The 25,531-nt window shown below is 38.2% G+C and overlaps 1 protein-coding gene across 1 annotated transcript in view; it reads left to right on the forward strand.

Moving 5' to 3' along the window:
* Positions 1-2,321: 2,321 nt before the first annotated feature.
* The window catches only part of zgc:153039 (uncharacterized protein LOC767698 homolog), a 90,259-nt gene continuing 67,049 nt past the window's right edge, over positions 2,322-25,531 (forward strand). Inside the window, exons 1-6 of the mRNA XM_023268796.3 lie at positions 2,322-2,903; positions 7,499-7,633; positions 10,440-10,577; positions 12,604-12,930; positions 17,340-17,447; positions 18,829-18,940. Of these exons, the coding sequence (XP_023124564.2) occupies positions 2,684-2,903; positions 7,499-7,633; positions 10,440-10,577; positions 12,604-12,930; positions 17,340-17,447; positions 18,829-18,940 (1,040 nt within the window). The 5' untranslated portion in view covers positions 2,322-2,683. The remainder of the gene's footprint in view (positions 2,904-7,498; positions 7,634-10,439; positions 10,578-12,603; positions 12,931-17,339; positions 17,448-18,828; positions 18,941-25,531) is intronic.

Below are 25,531 nucleotides of genomic sequence, written 5' to 3' on the forward strand. Positions count from 1 at the left end.
TACATATAAAGACAAACAGTCACACTCACATTCACACCTATGCACAATTTAGAATCATCAATTAACCTCAGCATGTTTTTGGACTGTGGGAGGAAGCTGGAGATCCTGGAGTACCCCAGAAAATCCCAGGCCTAGGTAAGGACAAGAAACCAGGGATCTTCTAGCTATGAGGTGACAGTGCTAACCACCAAGCCCCAAAGATGTCTAGTGGGTCAATACACAATTGAGGGACTTTTGAAGTCCATGGGATATATCTTGCATACATTTTTATTAAAAGTAAAAAAAAAAAAATTAATGCTTTCATATTCATTATGATCATGTCTTTATAAATTCTACAATTATTTATTATGGAAACAATCATTTATTAATTAAAAATGACTGGATATCAATAAAACATCAACAAAATTACAGTCTGAATTTAAGATCAACCACCTTCTAATTAGCTAAACAATAATAAAATGAGCTTGTTCAAAAATAGTTTTGATTGTGTTCTTTTTATTAAGTTGAGATAATCATGACAGATGTTTCTTTTTTGGCATAAAATCAAATTTTACATGGAAAATAACAGATTGTATCTGTGTCTGAGAAATCACAGAGAAATCATTAACTGAGTTACCCATGACAAAAACACCTCTCAAAGAAGTGTGTTAATTCCAGATAACATGACCTGCTCCACATGATGTCATTTCCTCCTGAAGAAAAGACTGGCCAGACTCCAAGACTTTCTGAGTTATTTAATATAAAGTAGTGTGTGAGTCAAGTGTGGATTTATGGCATGTCAACAAGTTTACTACAATATCTTCATAAATAACTTTCAGTTTCAATTTTACTCAATTGTATATATAATATTTAGAAGAATCTTTCACTAAAAATGCCACGTGGTGTTTGGTTATAGGTGGCCATGTTGACTTTAGGCCTGAAAACAGCAAAAATGTCAACTATGATACCTGTCAACTATGTTACAAAAGTCCTGCAATTATATATTGACCCTAGTAGAGGTAAAAATGGTCAAGGGACGTTTAACCAAATATTAGCATTGATATATGTATATTTTTGACCCAGCAGATTTGCCATATTTCCAGAAAACCTAGTATAGTATTTGTATAGCATTTCGTGTTTTTGTTGTTCCAATTTGTTCAAGATGATAGTTGTTCAAAAGCAAATCAAACCTTTCCGTTAAGGTAAAATGCGTAAGTTCCATACAGGATGTTATGGTGCCTACCTTGATGCAGCTCATGACAGCAGGTGGCCTGAAGAATACGGCGTTCTGATTGGTTCAGCCAGTTTAGTCATATGACCGACATAAGCAACAGGCTGGAAACACAGGAGAACCTAGACCCTAGTAAGACCGTCAAGTTATACATGGTCAGATAGGACCAAACCGGATATTGAACGCATTTTCTCCAAAATAGACGTTTGCGTTTTTGTCATGTTTCAGCTTTCTGGTCAATTCTGACTGACTAGACTCCAAGCAGAGAGTCTTAGACATTTTTGGTAGATATTTTTTATCTGTATTTTATACTGATGCCCCCCTCTAACTTATACTAGTACAAGAACGTGTGAAATATGAGAATTTTTTTTAGACATGTAAGAATCTATACAAAATTTATGTTTTTGCACACATAGAGCAACCACATGTGGGGCAGTGGTGGTGTAACAGTTAAATCTCTGGACTACTGATCAAGAGGTCAGTGGTTCAAACCCCAGTGTGGCCACTGTTGGGCCCTTGAGCAAGGTCCTTAACCCTTCCTGCTCCGGGGGCGCTGTACTGCGGCTGACCCTGCGCTCTGACCCCCCCAATTGGGCGGATATGCCAAAATCTGAATTTCCCCTTGTGGGATTAATAAGGGATACAAAAAATTTGTATTTTCCACATTCAGGGAAATCTGATGGGGAAGAATCCATACAATATTAACAGTTTATTTCTTGCTAATTTATTATCTACTGATGTCCCTACCATTTGCTGCTACAACACTGCAAAACTCCCTGCTGGTATATCAGTAAAGAATTATCTTATCTTGCCTACAACCTACTGTCTGATTTTGTCTTGTTTTTAGTATTTCATGCAATTTTATTTTTTTTTACTATTTGATTTGACTTGACAAGTCTCCTCTTTTGCTTTTTGCACATCTTTTTTGCTGCCTGTTTGACAACACATACAGCACTATGGTTTACTTAAACTGTTGTGAACATGCTATACAAATAAACTTGATTCCATTTGATTTCAACAATCTATGAGACGCTTTTATTCTGAAAGCTGTGAACAGCAGCTCTCCGTGTGATTGACGTACATTTACGTGTGTACGTCACATGACGTTCAGTTCAGCAGTTGTATTAAGCGGTGATCCAGAGCAGGGATGTGGGTAGCTTGTTTAGCTTTTAACTCATATTTTAATGTTAAATGAAGGAACCACTCGTGTTAACATGTAGGTTGTCCATGCTGGTTGTATTTGAAGTTAATTTTTAATCATACTGAAACCACTTGTTGGCTGTTTTGCTATGTAGCGAGCTGAAGTTGAGTTTTAGCGGTCGGGAATCAGGACGTCTCACTGCTTCTCTTTCTAACTTCGGAAACCGCCGTAAACATTAATTGACGTGTTCGGAAATATTCGGAGAAACTCGCTGTGAGTTTATTTTGTTCACTTTATGAAGTTGTGAAGCTCGTCTGGCGGCTGGTTTCACTATGACAGAGCGGACTCCTCTCCTCCACTACCGCCTCTCCACCAGCGTCAATGAGTCCGAGCTGCGGCCCCCTCCGGCCGGGCAGGCCCCGGAGCAGCACCCGGGCAGCCCCAGGCAGAGGTCCAACCAGCAGCGGCAACCCAAGAAACTGTCCATCTTCTTCGGTGTGGTGATCCCCACCCTGCTGTCAATGTTCAGCGTTGTGGTGTTTCTCCGGATAGGTGAGTGTTCATGATGACATGACCGCTTAAATCACAGCAGACCGTTTTGTCGTTTATTTCTAACAGATGTGCACCAAAGTCTATTCAAAATTCACAGGTTTTAATGCTGCTTTTCCTGCCAGGAAAAGTTGAGGTTGTGTGACCTGACTGACCTATTTGAGAGTCACGTTTCCTTGTTGAAATTAGAATCACCCACCGAATAGTGCTTGCTTCTGTATACATCTCAAGTTGTCTGTGTTCTTTAAATGGTAACTAAAGCACTAGTCAGCAACTAACATGAGTATATTTTATTTAAACTATGGAAGTTGTCCTGTGATGAAGCCCTTAAAAGTGTCAGCTTACCTACAGTGATACACAGAGACCAACTAATAAGTATTTCAAGGGGGATACTGATTATTAGTAACTAAGGAGATGATACCTGATATTTGGAACTGATGCACACTACCAGTCAAAAGTTTGGACACACCATCTCATTCAATGCTTTTTATTTATTTGTATTATTTTCTACACTATAGATTAATACTGAAGATTAACACTTTTTTGTTTAATACACTCTTCCATATGTATTATTTTATAGTTGTGATGTATTCAGTGTTGATATACAATGTAGAAAATAATGAAATAAAAACCATCGAATGAGAAGGTGTGTCCAAACTTCTGACTGGTAGTGTACATTTGCACTAAAAATTTAAATCATGGTGTCAAAATTTAGAAAAACACATTAAACTTGGTGGAAATGCCTATGTTTAAATGAAACTTGTCAAAATGTGTCCTTCAGTGTTGGTAGGCTTTTTGTTGTCACATGTAACCGGTCAGATGTTGGCGTGGGCAGGACGAAAGCTAACAATTCTTTTCTTTATGATGACTTTGATTAATTTTTCTTGATCATTCAATTAGTTGTCTGGTATGTAAAAAGTTAGAAAATGGTGAAAAGTGTCAATTAATGTTATTGATAACTTGGGATGACATCCTCAAATATCTTGTATTGTCCACAACTGAGAACTGTTGAGTTTACTGTCGCAGAGGAGGAGAGAAACCAGAGAATATTCACATTAACTGAAATCAGAGAATGTAGGCTTTTTTTCTGAAGAAAAAAAAGCCTCTGATAAATTGATTATCAAAACTGTTAATTCAGTTGTTGACAAATAAATGATGTGGCAGGACATTGATTGAGACCGCAGAATTTTAAATGCAAATAGAGGCAGGCAGCTGCATCAGAGCAAAAGTTTTGCATATTTTTATATAACTATTTTATCAGGAATTTCTTTAAAAAATAAGAGAGAGGGACAAATGATCAGAAAAATGCTGAATATTAGATCTGATAATTGGCCAGTTTGATCATTGACTCCTCGTTATTCATTTTCCCATGAGTGCAGAACTGTTTATAAATTAGCTTTTCATCGAAATGATGAAGAATCACACAGGAACTTTGAAGTTTTGCGACAGTCACATAAAATTACCTGCAAGCTGTACGTACATTTCCTTTACTTGAGTGAGAATATCACCAGCAGACACATCTCTATTAGATTTATCACTGACTTGTTACACTGAACCCTCAGGAGCTTTTCCCTGCTCATTTACATGTTTTACCTTTGTCTTGTAAAGTCGTTCACATCTTAATTAAAGTTTGCTTATAACAAAAATGTAGTCTTTGAAGACTGCTGCTGCTCTTTCTTGAGGATTAGGTAGAATGGGTCCCATGATGACATTGTGAAATGAGCTTCAGGCTTTTATTTTTTATAGTGCTCGAAATAGAGCAGATAAATGAGTGAAGATGTAGCTCAGTGCTCTCTATGTGTTGGACCTGTCGAGTTCTTACTGTTGTGAGGACACTAGGACAATTTAGAGGAAGGATTCCGGTCTGTCATTGTGATGGATGTCAATAGGATAGAAGTTCTGTTTTCTTAGTTATCAAATTAAGTCATAGCATGAAATGCAGTATGTGCTTTTTCTGCTGTCAAAGCATGAAAAGAGCCGCAGACTGTTGTGAAACACTACAAACAGCTCTTCACATCTGACTGATTTCATCCCCTATTGTCTCTTTTCCAGTTATTTGAGTGTTTTTCTTGCCCCGTTTTATGTTGAAGTTGTTTTCTAAGTCTTTTTCACCCCTCCACCCCACCCTAGTCTCGTGAGATGTCAGCTGCTGTGAACACACATAGAACACACACACATGCACTTGCTCACATGAGCACACATAGTGGCTGTCTGTAGGGCTTCAGCCTGCTGCTCTCACACTGTAGCATGTTGGTCTGCACAGGAACTAACAGAGGTTTCACAGTGGATGTGAAACTACTGTAAATGTGTCCGCCTCGATAACTGCCATGAATACAGACGAGGGAATCTATCTTTTATTAGGTAACATTTCTTAAAAGTCTGACTTGTTAGCATGGCCTTATACATCCCAGTGAATCACACTGTACTTTCATGGTGTTTCAAATCAAACACGTTTCATCTCAGAATTTGCTTAAAAATACCACCAAGGCTAAAACAAAGTAAACCTGAAATGTATACAGTATATAAACTGTGCTCGCTGCCCACTTCCTTACCTGCTGCTGTTGTAAAATGAGCCTTTGCTTTATTGCTTTGTGATCATGTGACATCCACAGCAGAACTGATGGCAGACAGACAGGTCATGTAAACATCTAGTCACAGTCATTGATCCTACATAAATACATACAGTGGAAGGTCACAGTAGTAGAAAGTGGTGATGACATGGAAAATGTGTATCTAACATGTTTTCAAGTGATACTGATATGTTGTCTCACACATGATTAGATAGACATAACTTTGCTTAAGAAGAGCTGAGATTTGACCTCCTTTTAATTCTGTGAATTCGAAGGACAAAAGTATGTTTACTCTTCAACAACACCAATAAGACCAAAGTTTTATTGAACTGCTTTATACTGTCTTAAATCAGTTTTCCTTCTTTTTTGACTCTTTGATAAAAAATATAAATCAGGATGCATTTACTTTCAAGAACACATATAACGAAACACCTATTTCACCGTTACAGTTGGTGAATAAACTAGAACCAGTCATCTCCTCCATCGTGTGATTTCACTTTCACAGATGTTCAGCTGTTGAGGTGAGTCATTCTGAGCACTTTTGCTGTGGTTTCAATGTCTGCAAGGATCTTCCAAGATGTGTTAACCATAAACTATAAGCTGACATGTATTCATGTTTGTAATGCAAACTTACCTGACTTAATGAGGGGAACAGTGTGTTTTTTTTGTGCTTTTCGTGCCACTTTGAATGCTTACATCCTCTCAGTTGTGTGAGTGGGTTCTTCCTAGGAAAGTTTAACTTCCTTTTTATACCACAATGGTGCCGCTTCTCAGGCTAAGGTTCTGCTTTTAACCAGCTGTACAATGAAAATGATTAGTTAGTGACGTATGTTCAGCTTAAAATCAGAGCTTTCAATCTCTCTTTTAACCTGCTGGATCACCATGATAACTGATGCTACACAGCTATCTGGTCTGGGTGCCGTTCTATCTAGAGTTTATGCTTGGTCCTGATTTGCTGCCAAGTCCATTTCACTTTACAGGTATTGCAGCTAGTAGAACACAGATTGGAAAGTGTTAAGTCTGGTGTTTTCCATACGCAGATTATTCAATCCATAACATGAGTTTCACTTTGATGTGGCCAAAAACTAAGGTTATTTCCACATATCCTTCAGTATCATGTTTAAATGTATGAAGTTTAAAGTTTAAGAGCTCTGCTGAGCGGTTGTCACATCAGAAACAAGACAAGCACTCAGAAAGCGCAGTACTCCACCAAGGCTGCTCAGTTGTATCATTTCCGACGGATAAAATCTTGAAAAAATTCGTGTCAGAAATCACGGCACTATAGAATGTGTCCATTTAATATAGATGCACCCACAAACAAAATGACACTGCGCTGAGCACAGGCATGTGTTTTGCATGTGTATGTTATGTACGGATACCGAATCATGTGACCTAAATATGTAGCGGGCAAATCAGTTGTTCCTTGTATCATTCCGGATGGATAAGTTCCAATAAGTCCGCAGCGTTGGATTTGTAGTAGGATCGCAATCATGTGATCGTCAGCAGGCAGCTGACGTAGTGTTCACTTGTTGTCATAGTTACAGTGACACCATGCCATCATCTCACAATGATACAGAAATTTTTAACAAATCTGTGGATCCAGACTATAAGCCACATCACTGCCAACATGTAATTAGGTGATCCTTGTGTCATTTCTGACCTTCCCTGAAAATTTCATCCAAATCTGTCAGTCTGTTTTTGAGTAATGTTGCTAACAGACAGACAAACGGACAAGCGTACGCTGGCCATCACATAACTCTGCCGCGGTCCTTGAAGGAGTAACAAGCAGCTTCATTGACAGTGGATAGTATAATATATATATTAACTTATGAGTGACAGTGTTTTACCAGCATTTCTCTCTTGCATCACCTCCTGCAACAGTACTTTACAAAAGCATGAAAATAAATTTTGTAGATTTTATCTCGCCAGTTAACACAAAGAAAGCCTGGCTATGTGAGACTTCTCTCATAGTGCAGACCTTGGAAAGCCAGCTTCTTATCTGACTGTGTTTGTGTTTTTCCTGACTAGGATTTGTGGTGGGACAGTCTGGACTGTGCCAAGCCATTGCCATGTTCGTGGTAGCCTACTTCATCATCTGCATGACCGTGCTATCAGTGTGTGCCATCTCCACCAACGGAGCCCTGGATGCTGGGGGAGCCTATTGTATCCTCTTCACACACGCTGTCATATGATGTCTGCATGTAACAGTCAGTGTAGTGTCAGTGACATTGGCAGTGGTCAAGGTATCAACTGAGCACACACAGTAGTAGAATTCCTTGCTGCGCTAGACAAAGGCCATCTGTATGTTTGTCTCAGTCAAGCTTTTTGTGTGACACTGATTGAGCTTGATTTGATCATTAGCTGCTCTACAAGACATTGTTCAAAGGTAACTCACTTGTTAAAATCCTGTTTATTTTGAGTATTAGTTTTGCTGGTGAGTGCAAAGATAGAATGAGTCACAACAGCCACATTTTTGGGAAATGCAAAAAGTTGAAATAAACTAGAATCATCCTTTACTTATTTGGGATACTTTTCTATGTCTTCTATGAATTCTGAGTAATGTCAGGCCATTTCCTGCTTCAGTTTAGATGGAAACAGACATTGACAATACAGCACGTGTAGACACTGGTACATTCAGTAGATATGTCTCCTTGGAATTTAGTTATTACTGTAGTTATCTGCAGATGATTACATAACAGTAATGCAATAATTTCATTTGCAATAATTTATTATGGGCCCAGAAACAATGTTGGATAAATTTAATCATTGTGTTTATGTCTATACCCTGCTGCAGTGCTTAGGAGGACTTTAGTTTGACTGTGTTCCAACCTTCAAAACCTTGATCATAAATTTTATCCAGTTCTGACTACGTGCAATCAGAAAGTTGACGTTTTTGGGAATATGTTAATTTTTTTCTTTTTGAAGCAGTATTTTCATCAAAGGTAGAGTCAGTAATTCTGAAGAAAGAGTGTTGATTTTTAGCTCGTTATCATTTTCCAGATTTACTCTCCCTCTCAACACCCCCACCCCCACTCCCTGTCTTGTGCATGAGCACAAGCTGAAAATTGCATGGGACATGCTGGAATAGAGTTCTGTGGCTCGTCTCAGCCTCTTTGTTTCCCATTTCCAGAGCCAGAGCTGTGTACAAACACAGGATTTATATTCAGTGCACACACAGAAAAGACAGCTAGTGGACTGCAAGGAGATATTCACTGAGTTTGACAACAATTGTATTGGATCAGAATCACTGAATTTACCTTTAAATACAAAGCCCAAGCCAGGCAGTTAACTTACCATGGGAATCAGGAAAGAGCCAGTCTAACTTTTGCTAAAGGTAAAGAAAACCCCACCTAACAGCACTTCTAAAGCTAAAAAGTTTGCAAGGTAAATCTTGTTTGATTAGTTTGGACAAAAGCAGGTTGCATGCTAGTATGTTTTAACATTCCACACACAGGGGGTCCTCGGTTTACAGTGTTCCCAACCTACAGCGTTTCATCGTGACATTGGAACTGGTTACGTGTAACTAGTTGACGAGTGGAGCGGACGAATACATCGTCATGTGGTGAGCGGAGCAGACGAATACGTCAACGACGGCTTTGTTTCCATTCTCCGGTTGTACTCCACCTTGGATTGCGCTACATTCGCTAACTTTTTGCCCTTCATTATGGCTCCCAAGCGTCAGACTCTTCTGATGGCAGTGCTTCGAAGAAAAGAAAAGCCATCTCCATGGAAGGGAAATTAGATATAATAAAACGCTCAAGTTGTAAAAACAGTGCAACATATTCTGTTATCTTCTTGTAAAATGACTCATACATGCATGAAAGTCATTGGTATTCGTGACTTTTCCAAAGAACTGATCGATATCGTGATGCACGTAACGGCTTTGTTCATATTTTCGGCCGAGTTCCAACTTGGAGCGAAAATCGACTTACCTCGATCCATAGGAATGGAACTCCAACGTAAATCGAGGACCTCCTGTACTAAACTGATGCAAATGTGCTCAGTGAGGTTAAATGTTAGGCTCGAGCCAGTAGACAGTTAGCTTACCATAAAAACTGGAAGCAGAGGTAAAAGCTAGCAGAGTTCAGTGCAAAAATAATAAAACCTGTCCACCTGCACTCTAAAAGCTCGCTAATAAATCGTTGGCCATCTTGCTAACTGATTAACGCGTTTCAAGTTATTATGTGCCTACTAGTGTTTGTGTTTTACATACACAAGTAGTAGTTGATCCATGATCTGCACAGATCCCCACCTACATTTTGACATACACGACAACTGTGGATAAATTGCAAAGTTTCAACGTCATCGTGAAATACAGTTTCAGTATCACTTTACAGAAACCAAAAGGGCACTGCACTAAACTCACTAACCTGTTTCCCAACTTTTAAAGCAGTGATCAAAGTTTAACAGGTATCATGCTGCACCTTTCAACTAAGTTTCGTGAAATTCTGTCTGGTTGTTTTTGTGTAATCTTGAATACACACAAAGAATGCCCCATTTATGTGTGCTCACATGAACAGGTCATGTTTCAAGCAACTGACAGTGACATTCAGTGTTTGTCTCCGACTTTAATGTTCTTCATTTTCCGCTGAAAATGATCCAATTCATGACTCAAAATTTGCGATACCTTCCATTCCATGAGTTTTGTTATCCATTGCAAACCTAAACGCAACCTTGGTGATCATATACAGGGGAAATTCCCAAAGTGTGGATGTGTTTATCTTCTTTGCTGACTTCATTTCTAATTTTAACCAGAAACAAAGGCTTTGTAACCAATTAAAAATGCCCTCACATTACTGGTGAAGGTTTTAACTGATTGGTTTCTGTTAGAATAGAACACACACACACACACACACACACACACACACACACACACACACACACACACACACACACACACACACACGTACACACACGTATACACAGTGTGTCCAACAAAGCAAGTGTACTTTGCCTTAACTTTTCTCAGACATGATCAGCCGAGCGTTGGGCCCAGAGTTTGGCGGCAGCATCGGCATCATGTTCTTCCTGGCTAATGTGTGTGGCAGTGCTCTCTATGTGCTTGGTCTGGTAGAAGCTATTGTGGACACATTTGGAGTTCCTGAAGGTAAGTTTTACAGCTTGTGAAATGCCAACACATCAGCACAATTTACATTTTTAACTGAATAGGAGTCAAAGTTATGAGCTGTTATGAGATTTGGACTTCTAAATTTAACAGCAGAAATTAGTTGAAAACAGATTTTATTGTAAAAATTTAATATTGTACCCATGTTTACAGAACAGTATAAGTCTCACATGTTCCTAGAACATGTCTGAAGTTTCAACTCCTAGTTTTAGCCCTGTTCCAAACAGGCTGTGTCAGTGTGTCTGTGCAGTTGAACTCCTGCTGTAGCCTTCTGGAAGGGGTGCTGTGCCAGTCGTGACATGTTGTAAAAGTGAAACAGAAACAAAAGTTCAGCTGTATAAGTTTGAAGAAGAATGGACATGACAACAGTGACATATGTGCACACTACCATTCAAAAGTTTGGACACACTGCCTCATTTAATTCTTTTTATTCATTTGTATTCTTTTCTACGTTGTAGAAGAATACTGAAGATTAACACTTTTTTGTTTACAACATAATTCCAGATGTATTCTTGTAAATTTTTTTGATTTTTTCAGTATTCATCTACAATGTATAAGATAATCAAACAAAAACCTTTGAATGAGAAGGTGTGTCCAAACTTTTGACTGGTAATATATACGCAAGCTAAGATACAGCATGTTGGTCCTGTACTACGTCATGCACCACCTGTGTGCACTATACAATATCCAGCTGAGTTTAGGTTGCACCGAAGCCCAAAAGACAGCTTGAAATGACAGTAAGCAAACTCATGTTTTCATACCTTTTAATTACACCTTAAAGTTTCTAAAAACCATACAACCAAAGCGAAAGGCATTTTCACAAAATAGGACCTTTAAAGAATATTTGTTAAAATTTGTTAATGTTTTGACGATGTAGAACATCCTAAGAAAAGACTTCCTAAGAAAAGACTTGGATGAGAAGTTTAGTGCTGTTAACTTATCTGTGCAGTAAATATAAAGCTACAGGCAGTTATTGGTTAGAATAGCTTAGTTTAGCACAAAACCAGCACATAAAAATAACAATAAGCTGAGTCTTTCATTATTAATCAAAGAAAGTATCATTTCTTACCTAGTGAGATTTAGTTGTCTGAATGGTGGATTTTTTTTTTTTACTCTTTTGACAGAGCCAGACTAGTTCTTTCCTTGTTTTCAGGCTTAAGCTAAGCTAATTGACTGATTGGTTACACTTCATATGTACTGTACAGTAATGAATGAAGTGTTGATCTTCTCAGCTAACTATGAAACAAAAAAGTATATTCTAGTACACGTCAAAGTGTTCCTCTAGCTGTGCAGATCATTGGTTTTACAGGCAGGATATAGCTCAATACATTTTCCTAATTCTTTCGTGTCAGCTGTACTTTTTGGTCTCAGTTAAATAGAAACCAGAGAGGTGCTGATTTTTTTAGAGAACAGCAAAACCAAATTAGGAGGGTTTATGTCCTCGAAACACTAACATAGTTGTGGGAAGTGATGGAAATTTATGGAAAAGGCTAATTTTCCTACAGGACCCTGGTGAGAACATTCATTTGGATAACAAATTCCCGTGCTACTTGGTAACTGACTGTACTACAATACTGAGGAGTTCTATCTTGATGTGTGAACATAAAGCAGGAAATTTTATAACCGATAAGTCAGTGAGGAACTAAAGCTTGAAAATGAAGAATTTTCTTTTGCAGGTCGTGTTTTTAGGTGCATTTTTGTTTTTAAGTTATTCCTTTGACCTTTTTTGTTGGCTTTGTTAGTCAGGTCAGTCGAGAGGCAGACAGAAAAGTAGGAAGAAGACTGGGGGAAGGACCTGCAGCAAAGGGCAGTGAGCTGGAATTGAACCCAGGCCACTGCGTCGGGAACTATAGCCCCTGTTTATGGGTCACCACTTCAACCAGTTTAGCTAACTGGGTGCTTTAAGTACACTGTTCATATAGTTATTACTGTAATATTTTCCTCTATATGTTCTGGCAGACATTCAAAATATTGTTAAGACTCCTCTTACATTTGGTTTTCTTCCTAGATGGGACTGTGGCCACTTCTCCCTACCAAATCCTGCCGTCGGGCTACTGGTGGTCGCTGCTTTATGCCACCGGTGTCGCCCTGCTGTGCCTGCTGGTGTGCCTGGTAGGAGCGCACATCTACGCCAAGGCCACCTTCCTCATCTTCCTGGTGGTCATGTTTGTCCTGGGCACCATCTTCATCAGCTTCTTCGCCGTACGCCCTCGAACCATCCTACTGCCGAGCTCTGCTGCGTTCAACCCGTCAGCCAATGGGACCGGCCCTTCATTTCCCACCACAGCCAATTTTACTGGCTTCAAGTTGGACACGCTGCGCGGGAACCTGTGGGGTAAGGTGGAGGGACACTGGGCCAACAATTACACATGAGAGCGCACCCATACCTAGCAAGTTTGAAGTGTTTGTCATCTTTTCTATGTTTTCTTCTCGTGTTTATTGTGCCAGTAGACAACAGCATACTTCAATCCTTATCAAAATAAGCATGCTTATGACCAACGCACAATAAACTATTGTTAATAATTAGCTAATAATATATTAAAACAATGCTATTTAACAGAATAGTAAACAAAGGAAGTACTGAAGTTTGTTTGTAGTACTGGGTTGCATCAGTTGTCAACATTATTTGTTGTAGTTAATATTTAAGGACAACTTGCCCTTTTGCAGCATTTAAGCAGAGTTGTAGATGAACTGGTGTGCTCAGGTGCAGTAAGTGAGGAGGGGTGGATGGAGAGAGAGGGAATATGTAGATCCACACTTTCTAGAAGAAACAATAGTGTAGATTTACATCTAAACCATTTTAAGGTATAAATGAAATATTTTCATGGAAAAAAATCTAAGTATGTAACTTTGATGCACAGTGATGAGTTTTTTTGTGGTTAAATCTATCACATTCAAGGAACTTTTGGGTAAAAACTCAAAGGAATGGAACATGTTTAAGAAGGCAAAATTTTGTCATTTAATTTTGTTTATCAGGATTTACTTATATTTTGTGTCAGCTATGGGCCACAATAATAATACATCACTACAATAAGTCAAACGTTTAAGAATGCCCCAATTTTTGGTCTGGAAAACCCAAAGCCACAACAGAATCAGAAGACCAGTTTCTGAGAGTGAACAGCTTGGTGATAGGAGGCTCACAGGACAACAGCTTCAAACACAGCTTAATAATGGTCGTAGTAAGAAGTCTCAGTTTCAACTGTGAGGAGAAGACTTCAGGTTGCAGGTTTGACAGGTGGAGTTGCAGCTAGAAAGTCATTGCTAAGACGTCAGGATGAGGAAAAGAAGCTTGCCTGGGCCATGAAACACCACCAATGGACTACTGAAGACTGGAAGAAGGTATTATGGACTGACAGAGTGAGAGGAACCCTGAACCTAAACAGCTACCACAGCATTCTGCAGCACCATGCAGTATCCTCTGGTATGTTCCTAGTTGGTCAGAGGTTCATCCTACAGCAAGATAATGACCCAAAACATAAGTCCAAGCTCTGCCAGAAATACCTTTGGATAAAAGAACCAGATGGTGAGCTTGAAAACATGGAGTGGCAGCACAGTCTCCAGATTTAAACCCCATGGAGCTGCTTTGGGATGAACTGGACAGAAGAGTGAAAGCAAAGAACCTACAAGAACCACACATTTATGTGAACTTCTGCAACAGAGTTGGGAAGAACTTTCTGAAGAATATTTGATTTCCATTGTGGAAAGAATGCCACGAGTGTGTTCAGCTGTTATATCTGCCAAAGGTGGTACTTTGATGAGTCAAAAGTTTAGAATACATTTTGGCTTCTAAGTTGATTTTTTTTTTTAACTTCATTTGTTCATTTGTTCTATGCTTTCATTTCAGAGTACAATGAGACATTAGCATTCATAATTTCCAATAAAAAAAAAATGGAAAAATTAGGGTGTTCCGAAACTTTTGTAGTGTAGGTAAATACTTGAGGCTGAGAGATGACCTGTAAAGAATATACAGTGTAGCTTTGCTGACTTGTTTAGACTACTTTTAAATCATTGAGGGGGCAAAGGTGAACAGCAGTAGATGTGTACAGAACTGGAAAATATAGAACACTTGAACAATTCACTGAGTTAGATTACTTAACCATAATCATAGCTATAATAGTAGCTTACTTTAACTGAATCACTGTGCAGTACAAGGCTTTGACTAGATTTAGCCTACAAAGCATTTCAACACTCAGCGGCTCTTAACAAGCATTAACTTGGTTAATTCCACAGATTTATTGTATTGCTACAATGCTAAAAATATTGACACATGATTGTCTTTACTTTAATGTACAAATCAGAAATACTTACTTTCCTTGTGCTGTGGTTGTTCTCTCTGCTAACTCCACTGTTACTATCACTTCTTGCAGTATTTGCGACTTGCCTGGCATATACAACTTCTCATTGCCTTCGCAACAGAAAAACAGTGCGTCATCTTCTTCCCCACTAACACACAACTTCCAGCAGGCTAATAACGTATCAAATAATCATTCCAGTAAAAGAAGAAAAAAGCCTGTAAAATAGTTGTATATATGAATCATATTTATCATCACACTCATCACCACCACTTATTCAGTCTGCCTGAGCTTCATGCATTCTTTAAGTAAGATGGACATTATACATATCCATCCCAGCAATCTCTCCTCAGTCATTATTTGTCCAAGAAAAGGGCATAAATAGGACACAAATAGTTTTTTTGATGCCTAAAGCAAGTCTATAATGTTCAGTAAAATAATCATATTTCATTGTGTAATTATTGTAAGCAACTTTTTCAATCCAAAATCTCATTAAGAGTAAATGAAATGCAACATGCTAAGAATTAAGCTTCAAATATGCTGGTAGGCAGATTTTATTACCTTTGGACTGAGTCAGGCTCACTGTTGTGTTGAGCTAAGCTAACCAGCTGCTGATGGTAGCTTCATTTTTACTGCTCAAACACTGGAGTGTAGCACAGAATCTTGGTTATTGCATTTCATTCTATCTGCTATGATCCAGGCTGCTTTTCTGCTGATGTTGACACCAGCCAGTTTTTGTATGATCCCTTACTGGTTTCCCAACCACAAATCCTCCTAAAATATCACTCCTAAGAAAGTAATCAAAATCTCTGCAAGTGCTTTTTCCCCTTGCCACCGGTGTGCACCCATTTTCTGCCAGCACATAATCTTTTCACTGCGCTGCTCGCAGAGAGTGGAAGTTTTGATTGATCTTTAATTAGGTATTGTACATGTTCTCTGGATCTTAATGTCCACAAAAACCAAATGAGCACTCCACTTTGTTTGCAGGGATTTATATCCAAGCACATGATTACTGAGCTAATTGCTGTAACTCCGGCATGTGCACGTGAAAATGATTACACACACACACACACACACACACACACACACACACACACACACACACACACACACACACACACACACACACACACACACACACACACACACACACACACAAGCTTTGAATAATCCTGATGTGACTAAATACGAACACAAGCACACACACATACATGTATAGCAAAAATCTACTGTTATGACTTAAATTAATTTTCCAGTCCAGAGAAAAGGGTAACCATGTGTTCACAATTAAATTCTGGTTTGTTGGAGCAAAGCACCCAAGTTTCAGTCTATAAAACTGTTGTATAAAGTACTTTGTAAATATAACTTGGATGGATGGATGGATGGACGGATGGATGGATGGATGGATAGATACTTGATTAATCCAGAGGGAAATTCAAGGGTTCAGCAGCTTACATACAACAAAAACACAAAACAGGCAGGTTTGTAACCAGATTAACAATAACATTGAAGGTTAGTCTATACTCTGAAAAAAATTGCTGTACAATACTATATAAAAAAACCCTTCTAATTTTAAACTCTATAGAAATACTATCCATCCATCCATCCATTATCTATACACCGCTTAATCCTCACTAGGGTCACCGGGGGGCGGGGGGGCTGGAGCCTATCCCAGCTGACTCAGGTGAAGGCAGGGGACACCCTAGACAGGTCACCAGTCTGTCGCAGGGCTACATACAAAGACAAACAATCACTCTCACATTCACACCTACGGGCAATTTAGAATGATCAATTAACCTCAGCATATTTTTGGACTGTGGGAGGAAGCCGGAGTACCCGGAGAAAACCCACGCATGCACAGGGAGAACATGCAAACTCCATGCAGAAAGTATAGAAATACTAAATGTAATTAAAATTCAATTTACAGTATTCACAGATTTCAAGACACAGTGGTTTAAAGTGATTTAAAGTGACTCTGACAGGTAGTAAGACAACAGTTGTATTAAACAATTCATTTCAATTTTATTTATATAGCGCCAGTTACAGTTCAAATTGTCCAGAGACGCTTTACAGAGCCCATATGCCTAAACACATTTACATTACTTTATAGAGGCTTTGTTTGTGTTGTAACCCCTCAAGGTAAAAGTGAAGTGTTTTACAAATGAAAGGTTTATTTTCTTAAATATTGGTGTATTGTCACAAATGAAGAAGAGAAACAGTGGCTCTCTTGCAGCTCAAAGCTGTGAAATATATATTTTTTTACAAATACATGACATGACTGAGTTAAGATGATCTGTACAAAACAGAAATGATATGAAGAAAATTGTTTTTCTCAAGTACTCTAATACAATAAATGTTTGCCAACAAACCCGGTGGAGCTTTCTCTTTGAAGACTGATAATGTTAATAAAGCTCAACTGCAGTGTTTGATCTGTTCTTCTGTCTTCCTGCAGCTGACTACACTGTAGATTACACTACAGGAACTATGATGACCTTTGCCACTGTGTTTGCTGTGATGTTCAATGGCTGCACCGGCATCATGGCAGGTTCTAACATGTCAGGTAGGTGACAGGAGGTTGTGTGAAACCTGATAATCTGTGGAGGAACCAGGGTTGCGAGAGTTAATAGAAATGTATTCTGATAAGGTCACTGATTATGCCTTAATAAATTTACCGAATCCAAATAACACAATATTACAGTAATATAACGTGTATACTTTCCATTACTTTTGGATTACTTCAATACCAAATATTCAATTAAAGACAAGTGAAAGGAAATACCAATAAAATTACTTTTACTTAAGTGAGTAGTACTTATATGTTTACACTAGCATGGCAGGGATAATAACTTTCAGCTACCAGTTGGAGTTAGATTCCGAGTGTCGGGGTGTACCTGTGTGGATTTATGTTTAGGAGGTTATATAGTATACTTATTTAAATTAATTTCTGATAGAAATTTAGTAGTAATTTGGGCGAACTGACCTTTTTAATAGACTAACATAAGATATGCTACATTAAGTTTTGTGTCCCAAAGCAACAATCATCAGTGTAAATCAGCTGACTACAGATGAAATCTTTTTATTAGCTAATTATTTCTTAGATGTTGAAAATTCATTTGTAATCATAATTCATCAAAACACTCAACTTGACATAAATAATGATTTTAGTAACCAGATCACATTTTTACAGTGAAATAAAATGTCTGGATGGAGCCAACCTGAGGATGGCTGTATGTAGCATCTGATTTACCTGTAACTTATAAACTGTGGCTCTGTGTTAGAGCTCATCTGTTTGAGGTGGAGAAAAGTATACAGTATCATTTACTATTAGATCCTGACCAATCCTGTCTCCATGATTGCTGTTGTTTAATGCTGCAGGTATTTAATATTTAAACTCACAGTAAAGACTCATACAAACAGCTGGAAGTAAAGGAAACGTCAGCTCTGTTTTAAAAAGTTTCATTACATTCATTATTAGTGTGTCCCGTTGACCTGTTACAGTTTCTGTCTTCATCGCAGTAAATATGTATTTTATAGACATTTAAATCTTTAATAGATGTAAAATTATAGAGCAAAGGAAAACAATCAAACTTCACAATATGAGAGTTTTGTGTTCACACTTATCAACTACAGGTACACAGACTGTCTTTTGCACTCTCTGTAGCATTTTTTGGGGGACACAGAAACTGAAAGGTGAGATTCATAGCAAAAGTATGAGAGTTGGCAAACCTGGCGTTGTCGTATATCATTCTTCAGGTTATTTATAAATGTGTTGCTTCCTGCTAATAATCCCCATTTTTATGAGATGTATCTGTAATCTCATTACACCTTTTTATTCAGTAACATCAAGCTTTTTTTGTATTATAATTGCATAACTATTTCATGTATTCCATTACTCGCTGAGCTTGGTAGGAACTTGCAGTTACTCCTGTCTCATCCTCCAGGTGACCTGAAGAATCCCAGTTATGCCATCCCCCGTGGCACCATCACAGCCGTCATCTTCACCTTCATCATCTACAACCTCCTCATGGCGCTGGTGGCCTGCTCCTGTGACCGGTCAGTCATAAACTAATATTTTTACTCTCTTGTTTCTTGGTCTTAGAAAACTTTTACACATTGTAATGCCTCTACAAACAACTAAAGAGCAATGAGATGGTGTATAATTGAGCATTAATGCAGACATATCCAAACAAGTTAATGAAACCTTGCAGTACTAATACACTCCTGTTGTAATGGATGCTAGCAGGTTTTTGTTTTCAGCAGATGATATCCAATACTTAGAGGCTATCAGATAATCCAGACAGGGTTCATTTTCTGCTTCAGCAGGCAGAATTGCAGCATCAGAGGGGGCCGATTTCAAAACCATTTATTCCAATGGAATGTTATCTGACACCAGGTGTCAGCTAATCAAACTGAACAACTGCAGCATGTGTGAATGAAAGTGGACAAAATAATGGAAACACAGCACTTTGCACTTTGTGTGCAAGAATAGCCAGTGGTCTCAGTTTTGAACCTGTATCACTGGCAACATTTGGGAGTTTCCATATCTGTGATTCATTGTTCAGTATGTTTGCCTGTGTTGTTACTGTGTAATGTAGCTTCATCATCTTAAAGTAGCAGCAGTAGCAAATGCATCCAAATATGCATGAACTGAACCTAAAATGACTTAAGGATGGCTGGGTCAGGCTGCTCATTATTTTTATTTTAATGTTGAATATTGGTGAAGTATTTACCTGTTAACATGCAGCTAACAATCTCTCAGGGACACATGGGAAACTTTGGAGTTTGTGTCCTTACTTTGCTCTTAAGGTTAGAGCCGTTAAGTCTTTGAGTCCTTGATGTAGCAGATGGTATTTACTTTTTTCTATTTATTTGTCCTGCCTCTCCCTGTCTCCAACTGTCTCTTTCTATCTGTCTTTCGCTGGGTGCCAGAGTTCAGTATTGATGCAGCTCTAAAGCGAATGTTGCCAAGGTGCTAAACTGACATGACAGGGCTATAAAAGAGCATCTGAGATCAATACTGCCATCATTTACCCTGCCACACCGTCCTCGCTGTGTCTGCCTACCACACACACTCAGTGATAAAAAGTTTCTTAACACACTTTCTCGACTAATACGGTATTAGATATTTTTTTCTTGTAGAATCACACTTGTGCTTTGTGCTGGTGTATGTTTACACATGTTTTCTAGTTAACTGCTAGTACTTCTAGTTAACTCATGTACTTACTGTATCATAGGTAGGCATACTTTGGATATGCAGTTCTTTGGTCCTCAATGAAGGCTGACTGTAGTGGGTCAGCACTGAGCCCCCATGACGTACCAAAGAGGCCATACGGGGTCTCTCACATGACCTGAGTGTGTTTGTGGTGGGAGGGTGCTGTACATCCAAAAGATTTTAACCGTTTTGTGGAAACAGTGGTCTCATGCAGCCAGACCCATCCCCACATCACTGTGTCTGTTCTGGGTGATGGTTTGGTTACACTCATGTTCATTTTGCTATAGGGGACGAACGCTTTTGCTGTTTTGTATTGTTTAACCCAATCATAATCATCCTGGCGATCCTAAACAGTAAAACACAGATCGTGGAAATAGCAGGTTTATAGCCACATCTGGACAGTCAGACTTTGGGCATAGTAGTTACTCAGGCACCTTCAGGGACACATGAGCACACAAAGCAGTCAATAGTTGGAAGACGAAGCTAAATTGATGGAGAAACATTTCAAATAAAAAACATGAAAGAAAAGATATATGTTGGAAATAACTAGATAAAAGTTTACAAAATTGATGGATAAACAGTTGAAATAGCATTAAGTAAAGGACAAATGGTTGCAGTAGATTAGTTGTAGCTAAAAATAATTTGTGATAAATGGGGGAATAGCTTAAAGTAATGGTTAAACAGCTGAACTACTACCAGAACTAATGGACTAAAACTTTCAAAATTGACAGTTGTGAAGTTTAACATCAATTTATCACAATGTAGCTGAGTAATGGTGAAATAGTCTTGTCCTTTTAATTTGCATTTGTGTGTGTACGTGTGTGCTTTTAAGAGTGTGCGTGTGTGCGTGTGTGCGTGTGTTTGTGTGTGTGTGTGTGTGTGTGTGTGTGTGTGTGTGTGCGTGCGTGCGTGTGTGCGTGCGTGCGTGTAATGTTTTGTTTCACTGTGTCATCTATTTCATAGTCCAGCTTTTTTTGTGACATTTTAATGTTGTGATGTTTTCATTTGTCACCTCCCAAGGGACTGCAGATGAAAATTAGCTTACAGGTAACTCTGGTGCAATACATCAAATGGCAACAGTTATGTTATGTTAAATAAACTAATAATAATAATAGTAATAATAATCAGATAAAACCTGAACAAAAAATTTAAGGATACAGTTGTAGCTAAATGTAGTGGAATAATGGTCACTAACTAAAGTGACAGATTTACAGATTATAAACAGTGATCAGTAACTAAAAGTTACAGATAAATAGTTGAAATCGTTACCAAAAGTAATGGATAAGTATTTGTAATAAATGTACCAGAGATATAGTTGGTATACATATATATAGCTCAAACTAGTATTGTTCAAACTGTTAGCTATAAAAAATAAAATACATACACTACTGATCAAAAATTTGGGGTCACCCAGACAATTTCATGTTTTCCATTAAAACTCACACTTTTATCCATGTGCTAACATAACTGCACAAGGGTTTTCTAATCATCAATTAGCCTTTCAACACCATTAACTAACACAATGTAGCATTAGAACACAGGAGTGATGGTTGCTGGAAATGTTCCTCTGTACCCCTATGTAGATATTCCAGTAAAAATCAGCTGTTTCCAGCTAAAATAGTCATTTACCACATTAACAATGTCTAGACTGGATTTATCATTCTTTTAATGTTATCTTCATTGAAAAAATGTTTTTCTTTCAAAAATAAGGACATTTCTAAGTGACCACAAACTTTTGAATGGTAGTGTAGTTGATATAATACCATAATAGTTGAAATTTCTACACTTTGCTAGTCCAAGTAGTCACACCTAACCTTTTTGAAAAAAGACTGTTCAATTTTACGGTTTAAAATATTAACAGTGGTAAATAACATCCAGTTTAAAATAATTCAAATGAACACAGCAGGAGTGCAGATGAGGGTGCTGATAAAAGGGAGCTGGAATTCATCTGACAGGACTTTGGGGGTTCTTCAAACAAGAAATCCTGCTAAGTACTAGGATACAGAACAGTGTAATGTTAATGCAAATGCATCTTCACAATTGATTTGGTCCAGTCAAACAACACAGCATAAGTGTTTACAGTCCAGTGAGATGATGTACCAGGTTTCCTCTCTAGCTGTGTTGGTACTTACTGTCATTTTATGCAATGCTTCTAGAAACTCAGGACATATGATTCATGGCTTCCTGTTATAAGAAAAATATGATTGTCAAAGCAGGATGGTAACAGGAACAAGGAGACGGGGTAGAAAGTGAAACATTAAGTTCCTCAGAGCTGTGAAGGCTGATTGATTATGAAATACACAAGACTTAGACAAACCTGTGGTGTAAAATCCTGTTATATTGGCTTCATGCCCAGGACATCACTCCCTGCCTTATCTCAGTTTGCTCAAGGTTGTTCAGTTTATTAACGCTGACTAAAAACGGACTGATAGCGAGTGTTATCTAGCTGGAGAAAAAGTATAATTTCTCAGAAGCACTAAGAAAATTGTATTTCTTTATTGTGCATTTATATCTCTTTGTCCTCATGTAGGCCAGATGTCTGACTTTGAGATTTTTTACATTTACATTTTTTTTACATGATGAAAATATTCAAGTTTAACTTCAAACCAGTTACTTCAACTTTGTAGATTGGCTCATATTTTATTATTTAACAGTTTGAATTGCACTTTGTGGAAGTTTTTGTTCTGTATTGTAACGAATGGAATTTACTGTTTACACTTCCCAGAGTTTACACAATAGTTTGATAAAGCAATGTTTGAAAAAAATTCACCAGACGGACATTTGACACCAGACTCTTAAGAATGCCCCCGCTGACTGTCACTATCAGGGGATGATAAGTGGTCCCACTGGTGAACGCTCTAATTTAATATCCAGCTTTCTTTTTAAAATGTTGTGAATAGGAGCTTCTATGCGTCACCTGCTTGTAAGTACTGCGCTGCATTGTATTTCATCTCCTGCTTGCAGAAAAACATTTACATTCACTGCTATTTCTGCTACATTGAGCCGACTCACTCCTAGAAAAATATTACCAACAATACCTGAAGTGCATCATAAAACTTTATTGAATTTCCGCAACAAAACTGCAGAAAGACCAATATTCATCACCGCACAGGAATTCATATAACATCTATTTTTCAAGTGCAAATGGTTGTAGATATGAGGAAAAAAACGGTCATCCATTATGAATGTAAGATCGCATACCCACTCAGTGTGCATTTTGTGAGACTATTTGTGAAATGTCGTCATATAAATACAATCATGTGCTCATTTTCTAATAGCAACAAGGGGATGTCAGTATGAAGAGAAACCCTGAGGCATAGAATCATCTCTCATCAATTTATCTCACACAACCAGCCTCCAAATGGAACACGCTCTGACATGCAAACATGTGTCAGACAGACAGGCAGAATTGTTTTCTCCTTAAATTATGCAGACAAGCAGGCTAAACAAATTATTGTGGATTAAAGTATGACTGTTTCTATTAAAGTCGTCCATCATGTTATGGAGCCACCACACCACATGTCATGGAAGCTCTCGCACCTGAAGCCAGACTCCAGGGTCGACTGCAGCCATAGCAGCATCTCATCAGTATCAAATGTTTCTGTTATAGAGGATTGGTAGACGTTTCAGGATTTTATTGTAACACTCTATTCTTAAGTTCACATCAAGCATTCAACTCGGCAGCAATCATATGAAATCATAGAGTGTCATACACATGAATACAATCTTAAAAAGAATTGACTTGATGCTAACAAGCAGGTTTAATTGACTGTTTTAACACTTAGAGGCTGAGGGACAGTTTGAGACCAAATCCAATCCCCTTGTTCTCAGTTGAATTGCTCCTGAAGTATTTACTGCGGCAAGGTGGACACATTAAACTCCAGAAAAGTATTCAAAGAGTGCAGTACTCCACCAAGGCTGTTCATTCCCCCACAGTGTTTCCTCTAGGATCTTTTTCAGCAGCGGCGGCAGGCTCTCTGGGGAGCCTCACTCGTGAGCTTGTTTTTCCAGAGCTGTGTTAACTATAATAACACAACAAAGAGCACAACTGCAGCTTAGTCTATATGATGGTTTACATATTTGTACATACCAAAGTGATAACAAGGAATGAGATCAAACTTCTGTAGAGCGACATCTTCACTAAATTCTTCACCCCTTTCTCCACTCCTGCTTCTCTGTTGAATGAGTCACAAAGTCACTTCCATTTTAAAATGTACTACATATCAAAATACGTAGCAGAAGAGTCATTCGTTTTGACCTTCCAGCAAATTTCTGCATCGTCTCCAGCATAGTACTTATATTACAACCCACGAAAAAATAGACACAAAATCACGGAATTGCTTTTCATTGTAATGATTCAGTAGTTGTGGTCCTAAGAAGAGTGCAGGCCACAGGTTCACAATAGTACGGTGTGCACCTGAAATCAGGGGAGCCCAAGGCAAAGTTAGTATTATCATATCAAATGATGGAAGATCTGGATAGACTAGACTGTTCTGAGATAATCAAAACAAGAAAATACGTGTGTGACCAGCCTTTATAATGACCAAGGCAAGAGATTAAAAGTCAAAGTAGTGAAATTATCCTGAATAAGTTCAATTCTCATTGGGTGCTTACATTCACTTCCACTTCCATTTTTTCCCTAATCTTTTAGTGTCATGGTCTTCATCGACACATAGAGTTGGCTCATTTTTCATTAGAGTTTTGTATTAATTTTATTTGATAAATAAGCACAACATACATAATTACATATTAGAAATGCATATTTTTCATTTTCATCAGCAATGATTAATATTAGGATTATTTATATGTCTGTTATGACATATAAACAGATCATATTTGGAGGTTTACAGCAGTAGTTCAGTGATTAAGTAATGGTGAAAAGGCTATTTGAAAGACTGATATTTATTATGGCACAAAAATCTAGTGGGAAAATAACTCGCATCTTAAAACGGTATGAACTCTGTCAAAGGTGGGTTCCACCCTGTTACATACTGCTTAGTGATACTGAATGGAGTAGCTACCATGTTTCAGGATGAAAGTTAGTGTTAATGCTAGCAGGGTTGCAGGTTTGATTCTCTGCTAAAGATCTATGTTTTTTAAAACAACTTCCCACTGACAGTTAAATGCAAAAGGAAAAGCCAGTGCCTGCTATTGCATGACTTGTCCAAAGTGTGGCAGTCACGCTCTCTCTACAAGCAGCTGAGCTCCTTCCAAAGAGAAGACTTAAGAGTGACAAGCTAACCTTTACCTGAGACTCTTCTAAATTGCTACCCTCTGCAAATTGTAGTCCTGCATCATGGCTTTAAAAGGCAAAACAGTTAAGATTGTGAGCATTTAAAAGTGAATGTCAGAGAGGTGGGAGAACGCCCATTGGAGATGATTGCACTGCACGGTGAGGGGAGCTCTTTATCACTGCCTACCTGACTCAGTGT

Source organism: Amphiprion ocellaris, chromosome 7, assembly GCF_022539595.1.
Source record: "Amphiprion ocellaris isolate individual 3 ecotype Okinawa chromosome 7, ASM2253959v1, whole genome shotgun sequence".
NCBI lineage: Eukaryota > Metazoa > Chordata > Actinopteri > Pomacentridae > Amphiprion > Amphiprion ocellaris.